At 34.2% G+C, this 10000-nt stretch overlaps 2 protein-coding genes across 2 annotated transcripts in view; one reads left to right on the top strand and one right to left on the bottom strand.

The window, feature by feature from the left end:
* The window catches only part of LOC122243794 (leucine-rich repeat-containing protein 47), a 6863-nt gene extending 1060 nt beyond the window's left edge, over positions 1-5803 (top strand). Inside the window, exons 2-6 of the mRNA XM_043001507.2 lie at positions 738-931; positions 1300-1464; positions 2458-2693; positions 2881-2983; positions 3090-5803. Of these exons, the coding sequence (XP_042857441.1) occupies positions 738-931; positions 1300-1464; positions 2458-2693; positions 2881-2983; positions 3090-3353 (962 nt within the window). The 3' untranslated portion in view covers positions 3354-5803. The remainder of the gene's footprint in view (positions 1-737; positions 932-1299; positions 1465-2457; positions 2694-2880; positions 2984-3089) is intronic.
* Positions 5804-8028: 2225 nt separating this feature from the next.
* The window catches only part of LOC122243792 (methionyl-tRNA formyltransferase, mitochondrial), a 2503-nt gene continuing 531 nt past the window's right edge, over positions 8029-10000 (bottom strand). Inside the window, exons 1-5 of the mRNA XM_043001505.2 lie at positions 9899-10000; positions 9547-9741; positions 9303-9425; positions 8765-8943; positions 8029-8607 (exon numbers count right to left, since the gene is read on the bottom strand). The exon at positions 9899-10000 is cut by the window's right edge and continues 531 nt beyond it. Coding sequence (XP_042857439.2) covers positions 8150-8607; positions 8765-8943; positions 9303-9425; positions 9547-9741; positions 9899-10000 — 1057 coding nt within the window. The 3' untranslated portion in view covers positions 8029-8149. The remainder of the gene's footprint in view (positions 8608-8764; positions 8944-9302; positions 9426-9546; positions 9742-9898) is intronic.

Raw genomic sequence — 10000 nt, forward strand, 5'->3', positions numbered from 1 at the left:
TCAATGATTAATCAATATTTACGTTTATAAGTCTATTACAGTTAGCCAAGACAAAATTTTACATATCATTCACCCACATTATTTGTTGATGTGATTTCTAGACCTCCTTGATGACTTATTATCAGATATGGAACAAGCTCTTGTCAGAATCTATGTACTAGACATTTGTTAACCTTTGCTTGAGTGTGCAGAACTGAGGATGCAGGGAAATATTTCATTTCTGCAGACTCAGAAAAAATATTGACTTAAATAGAGAATATTGCTACTAAGTGAATGGTATAATTGAAAGCATGTCTGTAATATGTTTTTAGTAATAGGGAATGGGGAAATTCATTCCACATTTCTGAAATAAACTTTTATCATTGAGGACATTGCCAAGTAATTTTACTACATAGCAGGGAGAGACAACAGAAAATAGATTCTCATTATTTAACCCATTCACACCAGTTGACAAGATATCATGTCAAGTGGTGGTATTAAATATTTTGTCAAGGCTTTATGTATGGCCGGCATGCCAGGTGATCTCAGGCAAATAGCCCGAGATGTTCTTTATGTGTTTGAAATACCCCAGTGTTTAGACCAGTTGGAGATGAAACCACTCCATCTGCAATGGGTTAAACACCCTCTGTTTGGTTCTGTGGCTGCTGGCACAAATAAGTGTAGACATGACTCTAGCACTAGTAACTGACTTATTCAAAAGGCATACAATAATTCATTTGATCTGTTTTTGTTTCCAGAATTGAATCTTAAAGGGAATCCCCTTAGTGACCGACGATTCCGCAAATTGGTTGAATCTGACAGATGTCTCCCAAAGCAAGTATTGGATTATGTGAGACAACATTGTCCCAAGGTTCATGTGCAGGAAGGAAAGGGAGGTGGCAAAGGAAAGAAGGGCAAAGGAGGGAAAGGAAAGAACAAGGACCAAGACCAGGTATGTTAAAAATTTACTTACAATGACTAAGTTTCAGCCAAGGCTGTAACACTATTTTTACTTTCATATGTTTATCTCATGTTTCCGTAGAAAAAAAATTAATGGTGGACAATATACCGGAATTTCATGTACTCTGCTCAGGGTTTTACTTACCAGTGGTTCTGTGTCAAACATTAACAGTACTGTTTAGTAGTAATGATTTATAAGAGACAGTATACTCCCAGAATGTTTTTTTTTTTTTCCAACGAAATAGAGACAGTCAAGTAATATGACTTTTGGACCAATATTACAATTATGGGGAATGTAAACTCTGTTTACTAAATACTTATAGATGTAGATATTCTGATGCTATGAACCCATGTCATCAGATGGATGAGATGTGCAATGAGCTTCATGTTCTAAGTTTGACTGAGGAGACACCACCAATACGAGTGGATCCTGTTGTGAAGGATGTGAGGCCATACATCGCCTGTTGCATTCTCCGAAAGATAGATCTGAATGGTGAAAACTTCAAGAAATTCATTTCTCTGCAGGTGAGGCTTTGTTGCATTTATAATTAATGTTCTTTTTAGAGGTATATTACTGAAAAAAGAAACAGGTTTTCTTTGATCTTCTACAAAACCTACTAACTTTTTTTTATCTTATCTCTATTTCATTTCTTTTTATGTTTAACCCCTAGGGATGGGATGCATCTTAACCCTCTCTGGACAGGTGGTACACTACTGTACCGCTCATTCAAAAGCCCAGTTGCCGGGCAGCACAGTATTGTGCCAGCCATTTAATTGATTTAGGCTTAAGCGTTTGAAAGCCCCGGCATTGTGACATTCAAGGCTAGAATGCCCCCGTCATGAGTGGGTTAAAATATACAGTTTGGATGGGCATCTTAACCCATTGGTTGCAGTTTTGATAAAATATGTATGCAGTAGGATGGCAGATTTACATTGTCTGGCACGGTGCCATCCGCGTTTACGACTGACTCCGCTGCTAATGGGTTATGATGTTAAGATGAATGGATGAATAGCTTATAATTTCAACAATAAGAAAAATGCAGTACAAAAGTGATTCCACCTCATGAAACATGCCCATCCCAAAATAATTAACATGTTGATACCAGGAGTGCATGTAGTCATACATTGTTTGCTATGGTTTTGTTATATTATTTTTTTACAAACTTAGGTTTCACCAGTGTTTAGTCACTAAGGAGTCAATTACTAGGCCTACCATACCTCACCTGTTTGCCCTATTCATTGACTTTTATTACTATTACTACTGTTATTAGATGTTATAATGAGAATAATCTAAATAATGATGATAATAGCAACAGAAAAGAAAAGTGAGGCTGTGTTAGGATAGTGATTGACATCTTGGTGACTAAGCATTTGTGGAGTCATTTATGTGTAAAACAATGTATAGTTTTAAAGTTCATTTTGACCAAGCTGTGTTATGTAATTGGTAGTGGAACAAATAGTTGCTAGAACATTGAATAATGGTAAGGAAGAATGACGATAACATGATGCAATCCTCAGACGAAGCTGCATGAAGGGATCTGTGAGAAGAGGCTTGCTGCAACTATTGCAACACATGACCTTGCAAAGATCAAAGGACCTTTGAAGTACACTGCACGTGATCCAAAAGAGATTCTCATCCATCCATTGATAAGGGGCAAGGAGGTCACTGCCAAGGCTTTGCATCAGGCATTGCAACATGAGGCAGAAGTACAGAGAAAACAGATGAAGAAGAACTCAATTACTGGAATTCATAAGTAAGAATACTGTGACTCTTTCCTCCATCTTGTTTTTTTCCTTCATACATGAATACCCATAGATATATGTTCACACACCTGTGTACATAGCAGTACAGTGGTGTCCAAAGCCAAACTCATTTATGTGTGAGATTAATTAAGTTATATTCATTTTAGTAGAAACATTGATCTGAACATAATATTCTAGGTACCTTCACATAGTTGAGTCATGGAATGTGTGGCCCTGCATTGAAGATTCTGCAGGAACAGTTGTCTCTTTACCACCAATCACAAATGCAGAAAACACAAAGGTAATGCCTTTTGCTTTTCTTTGTCTTGTGTATATATACACATACTTTTATATAGCTGTATGTATTTTGTCATGAAAATAAAAAATTAACAATTCCTTTTCAACAGATAACTGAAGAAACAACAGATGTGTTCATTGAAGTGACGAGCAGCAGAACACTGGGAAAAACAAAAGAGGTTCTGGACGCTCTTCTCCTTGCTATACTGCAGAGTAACATTTGCCCAGAAAAGAATGAAGCTGATAAGACAGTCATGACGATTCAGCAGGTTAGGGTGGAAGATGAAGATGGAAAACTTCGGGTTTTGTATCCATCCCGCACAGACCTAACATATGAAAATGAAAAGATTAGGGTAGTTATGCCTGAGAAATAACTTTCATTTAAGCATCATGTGCCTGTTTGAAATTGTGATATTTTGGGTATGCATTATTCAAATACCCATTTATTATTATCTTAATTGTGTTGAATCTATGTGTGTGATTTCTCTTTCTGATATTCAGAAGTGTTTTCAGCCTGATGAATTTATTCATCCAGTCATTCATTGATTTGTTGAATCCAGTCATTCGTTGAAGTGCTGATGAATTTACAGTTTCAAAATGCTTAACAGTTATATTGTATTTAGTAAATATTTGGGTTCCCATATTTTTTCTTTTTTTCTTTCTTTTACTTTCATTTTCACTTTAGTTTTTCTTTCATTTGATCATTTGTGTTGAATTATGTAATGTAGTAAAAGAATGAACCACAATCCTTTTGGAAATGATAGTCATACATAATCAAATGGATGTCAAAAGTCTCAACTCTCCATGTTATTCTTAATACCTGTTTTAAGATGTATTTTCATTATTAAATGCATTAACTCGTATAAAACAAACAATATACAAAAAAATCTCACACACTTACGAGTGCGCACACACACACACACACACACACACACACACACACACACACACACACACACACACACACACACACACACACACACACACACACACACACACACACACACACACACACACACACACACACACACACACACACACACACACACACACACACACACACACACACACACACACACACACACACACACACACACACACACACACACACACACACACAGAGGTAATCAGTAAAGGCCAGATTCATATAAGGTAATGATGTACTCTGAATACCATTAGATAAATTAGTGAATATGGTCGTATAATCATGGATGTCAAAGATAGACCGCTTTTTGGAGGAATTCACATGACAAGGAAGTCATTCCTGCACTTTTTACACCTTAGGATGAAAAGAAAAATTGAGTGCAGCTTATAATGGATAACATCGCTTTATATTTTCTGTGAGTTACGCAGATGCAAGCAAAAGTGTGTTTGTCAGCAAAGCAGGTTTATCCCTGATAATAAGCTTTTTTATATAGTTTTTAAGGCAATGTTAGAATTACACTTATTAAGGCCATCAACCCATTCAGTCATCTCAGTGGTGCTAAAAGTAACCATTTTATCTGAATATTAAGCAAAAAATTATTGGAATCATTTATAATCTGCATCAAAATCAGAATAAGGAAAAAGAAACTCATAATGTTCATGTGCATTAGGGAAAATTATTTTATTGAATCTTTAAATTGCAAGGAAAAGAATCCAGACCAAGGCTCAAAGTACACCAATCCCATATCCAAGTTCTTGCTTTTATGTATTTATTGCATATGTTAAAATTATGTTTTACATTTTATCACCAGTGTAGACATAAAGGAACCTACAATCTATAGTCTGCTAAGACACAGTAGCAAATGAAGAAAGGAAATTTGCAAGACTGGAAGGATTTTTAGGTTTTTGGATTAGCAGTTTATAGCATCCAGTCCAAAGTTGGGAGAAGGGAAAAGCCATTGATATACAAGATTATCACAGTGAATGCTTTAATTTAGGATTTACAGCGAGAAATCATAATCACAAAAAACAAAAAAGATGATATATGAATTACCATTGTCTTTATGAGCATTATTTGAGTTAAGTGTCACTGTAAGTGAATTATTGATATAACCTATATCATAATTCAACAACTGACTTTTTAGTTTATAGACATTTTTAATCAGTAAAATTTGATTTATGCATTTTGTCATAATTACATTACTATTGTATTTAAAGTACTCTTCTTTTTTGTGTATGCAGTAAAAAGTTAAACTACTTTTCTAATATAAGTATTTTTTCAAAAAATGAACCTATTTTGCACATTTTTGGTTCATTGCTTACAAATGACAAGAATCATGTTTACAATAAAAATCATATCATCTTCTTCTTTTTTTTTTTTTTTTTTGACATTGTCCAGGTTCATGAAGTGAGACATGAAGATACATTTATAAATTCTTCAACATCACATTATTGAATTGTTTAATGTGGCAAGTTCACAGAAGACTCAGGTCAAAGAAGTTTTGTTAATAATTATAAAAGTATACTATTATATTTAAAATGTATGACAATATTGATAAGAAGACTTGAAGGAATTCTTAAAGACTATATTTTGAATTACCAGTAAACAACATTCATCTGGAAGTCAAGAGTGACTGATATTTATATAACATTATTGCATTCTAATAAAAGCTAATATATGTAGCACACATCCAGAAATTGAGTTGTTATTGCAAAGAGCAAAATCATGTAAATGCTTTAGTTTTGTCGAGTTATATATATTGAATGTTATTTGAAGCAGATTGGTAAATTATTTAAAAGATGTATTACTACATACCTTAAGGGTGTAATTTGTTAATATGTGAAATCAATTTTTTGTGTATTTTTTCATAATTAAATTTAATTGATATATGGTTCTAAAGTTTGTTTTCCTTTCCCATAGTCTTGTTAATATGACAATGTTTTTTTGGTTTCTTTTTCATGAAAATAGGAAATAATGTCTCCATTTTCAGATTCACATTGCAAAAGGCTCAGAAATAATGACAATCTACAGGTCTGTATGTAATAAGATACTTTATGAGTGCATAAAGTGTTGTAAACGAATGCAAAAAATATAACCATCCACAATGAAGATCATTTGAAGAGGTAGGGAAGAGGTACTGTGAGTGCCTCAGTACAAGGCACAGGGGCATGGACATGGATTGAGTCACTTCATCTTATTCTGGCAGCACATCCTTCATTGGTGGTACTTTAGAGCAAGAGGTTGGCAACTTGCTGTGTGCCATCGCTCTCTAAAGATAGTGCTTGCTAGAGACCATGGATGAGCGCCATTTAAAGCTCTCCCTCCTGCTGGTGCTTAGAGAAAGTAATGCCATCTAGGTTTTGGATTTTAGGTGAAACCCACTTTGCTTAATATTAGAGTAATTACATTAATTATGACTACAACTGTCACTATCACTGTCTCATTACTCATACAATACAGAAACACATCCAAAATCCCCCAATGTCATGTATGTCATGACGCCTGCCATCAGGTCAAAAACCCATGGATGTTATGACACCAGTCTGCAATGGGTAAAAGTATAAGATTCCTAAATGATCAGTAAGAATATCAGTGTTTTATTTGAAATGTTTACTAAACAGTAAATATTTTTGAAAATAAAAGCCAAGGAAATATAAAATCAGTATATTTTTCCATTAAAGAACTGAGCCAGTGTGTTTCTAGATTCTTAAAACACCCTCTTGGGTGAGGATTGTTTTTGTGTCATTCAATTATATTTATATATGAATCATATTCACATTAAATCATTGGAGTACCAATTTTATAGTTTATAGTTAATCAGAATTCTAGGGAAGAGCTTAAGAGGACTTATGTTCCACAAATAATATTTTTATGAATAATGATTAATAGGATTACTGGGACTGTCAGCTTACCAGTCAATAAACAAAGTGAATAAGACTTTCATAAAACAAAATATATTTTTTGCATTTCAATAAGGTCTTTCTCAAAGATACATGTATTCATAGTGAAAATCTTGTCAAGTACTTAACTTATTTAACCCATCCGAAATGGGCCACATCTTAAGATATTGAACCTGGTGTAAGCATCTTAATATGTGTATTTTCTATTATTTTCTAGACTTATATGTTTGATATGCGAGTCATGATGCATGATATATTGACAAAGTAATACTAATTGATTTTGGTATGATACCCTAGTTAAACAAGTACAGAAAATATAGCTTAATTTCAACTAGAGGAAATATGCAGCATGAAAGTGATCTGAATCCGTAAAATTTACCCATTGTGGAAGGATGAAGCACTTTCATGAAATAATATCATTCTAATTTTCATTATTTTTTTAAATTTTAATATGCTAACCTTGAATTCTCCTTTTAACCCATTCACGACAGGGGCATTCTAGCCTTGAATTTCACAATGCCGGGGCATTCGAATTATTAGGCCTAAATCAATTAAATGGCTGGCACAATACTGTGCCGCCCGGCCACTTGGCTTTTGAATGAGCGGTACAGTACTGTACCACCCGTCCAGAGAGGGTTAACTACAATATTTGAAATGTGAACATTTGTGATTCCCAACTTTTTAAAAATGAAGAAATTATTTGCAATAAGTTGTAACAATCCATATTTTTGAAATATGAAACCTAAATGTTTTCAAAAAATATTAAGAACTCATGTTTTCTGTTTGGGGAATTTTACATTTGAATTGGGATTTAAATAAGAATACAAGAAGGTAAGCATAAGTCGTGTTTTAGAACACCCATATCAAATTTGTTATAATTCTAATTCATTTTGAAAAAAGGAAAGCAGCTGAGAGCCTTCTAATGTTTTCCATTACTTCACATATGTTTAGGAAGTCTACTGCTATTTGTGTATTGTTGCAGTACCACATATTACCAAAAGTACTGATCTATTTGTTCATACATTATGCAATATAATCCTACAAAAGACCTTATTTAGATCTATTTAATAATTAGCTTGGCTCCTTTCTGTTTCACATTTTAAATAAGAATGTAAATTAGTACTGAATGAGAGTGCCCTCTCATTTAGTGGTAAAAAAGAGCATTTTATGAAACTGTCTAATACATATTCAATAATATTCTTTCAAGGTCAAAAATACATCAAATTTGTATATTCAATTTTTTATTCTGGAAATAGTACATAATTATTGTTTTATAAAGTTGAAGAAATGCATTGGCTATTATATCAGGCAGATGAGACTACTTTATGAATTGCACATTTAATATTCAGACATCAAACACATGTAAATCTTTAGTTTTCTTACTAATAAATCCATTATAAAAATCTTTAGCACTCATTGGTTTACGTCCTTTTACAACCACTTTCTGAAAACTAACATAGCCATCTGCACATCGAATACTCAGGACCTTGGACTTTTTATTAAACACTGTATGTCCAGGCAAAAGATTTTCCATATCCTTATTATCCTTTATTGTAACACTAGTTCTTTCTGAACATATAATATCAGTCTCTCCCATGTTATTTCTATTACAACTCTCTCTGTTGCCAGGTGTGAGACATGACCACTCCTCAAGCATAACCATGTCTCGTAACTTTATAGGGGTTCCATGCCACAAGGTCCAAAGAGGAAAGTAATCATCTAATGCTCTGTACATTGCTTGTATTTTTCTACATGTGTGTTTTTCCCAATGAATTCTGGATGATTCCTCTTTGACTTTGGGTGCTGAAAAAGGAAATCTCCATTAGTGAATATCACTGAGTATTATCTTATCAAGAGAAAATATATAGATTTTTCTTTATACTTCTATAGCATACTTTAGTATTGTACAAATAATATTTAGGTCAGAAAAGTAACATACTGTCAATAAAGTTTTCTGTACCTTTGGTGACTCCATCATTAGGCTGTGGTGTAGCTCCCTGTAGATTCTCTGGCACTCCTCTCAAACATGATATCAGTTCATGAGCTCCAAGAACTGCTAACTGCTTGGTAAGAATACCACTCATTGTGTTCCAGCAAATGGGCACTGATGCTTGACTGATAATTTCTCCAACATCAAACCTAAGCATAATAAAAATAGATTATTATATTACACATAAAAGGAAAGGGTTGCATGGGTGTAGGTTGTGGTTGTGGTTGTGGGTGTGGGTGTGGATGTGGGTGTGGGTGTGGGTGTGGGTGTGGGTGTGGGTGTGGGTGTGGATGTGGGTGTGGATGTGGATGTGGATGTGGATGTGGATGTGGATGTGGATGTGGATGTGGATGAGGATGAGGATGAGGATGTAGATGTAGGTGGGGGTGTGAAGTAGATAAACAAATATGGATAAAAACAGACAGATATTCAGAGTAATTATCTTAAACAAGAATATTTCATACTCTCTCTTTAAAAAAACAACTTTTTTTTTTTAAACAAAGCTTACCTTCCAGGTTGAATTTTCATAATTGTTATTCCTGTTTCCTGATCGCCATTCAACAGAGCATGTATAATGGGTGCTGCACCTCTCCATCTCGGGAGCAATGAACCATGCACATTCAGGATCCCTCTAATAAAGACATTTACAATTAATTGTTACTTACAATTTTTGAATGTTCAAATTGTAATCCTGCCATCATATACACTTGCATAAACCTGTTCTATAAAGAACAATAATTTAATAGACTTACAGAGGAAAAGCATTTATGATAGACAATGGTAGCAGGTGTCCAAATGAAACCACAATGCCAAGATCATAGGCCCCTTCAGACACCACCACAGGCCAGGTCCTTAATGTGAGCCCCTCTCTTCGGCAATAGCGACTCACTGCTGGAACAATTTTCTTCAACGACACTGACACTACATCAAGCTTGCCTATCAAACCACTGAAAAATAGGAATAAAAACAGCCCATTAGGTGTTATTTACATTTCCTTCATTTAAATGACAGTGACCCTCTGTTATTCACACATGAAAAAAAAATCCTATATCTTATATATACCTTCATTACAATTATGACACATTAACTAATGGGAATTCTTACTTTTCACTTTTTTGCTCATTATGAAGGGTGATAAGGCTTTCCAATGCAAATTCGTCCGTTCCAAAAAACATAATATTCCATGGTGGTTTTCTCTCTTCTAAA

Source organism: Penaeus japonicus, unplaced genomic scaffold (assembly GCF_977035675.1).
Source record: "Penaeus japonicus unplaced genomic scaffold, GWHDUDI00000001_assembly GWHDUDI00000015, whole genome shotgun sequence".
Lineage (NCBI taxonomy): Eukaryota > Metazoa > Arthropoda > Malacostraca > Decapoda > Penaeidae > Penaeus > Penaeus japonicus.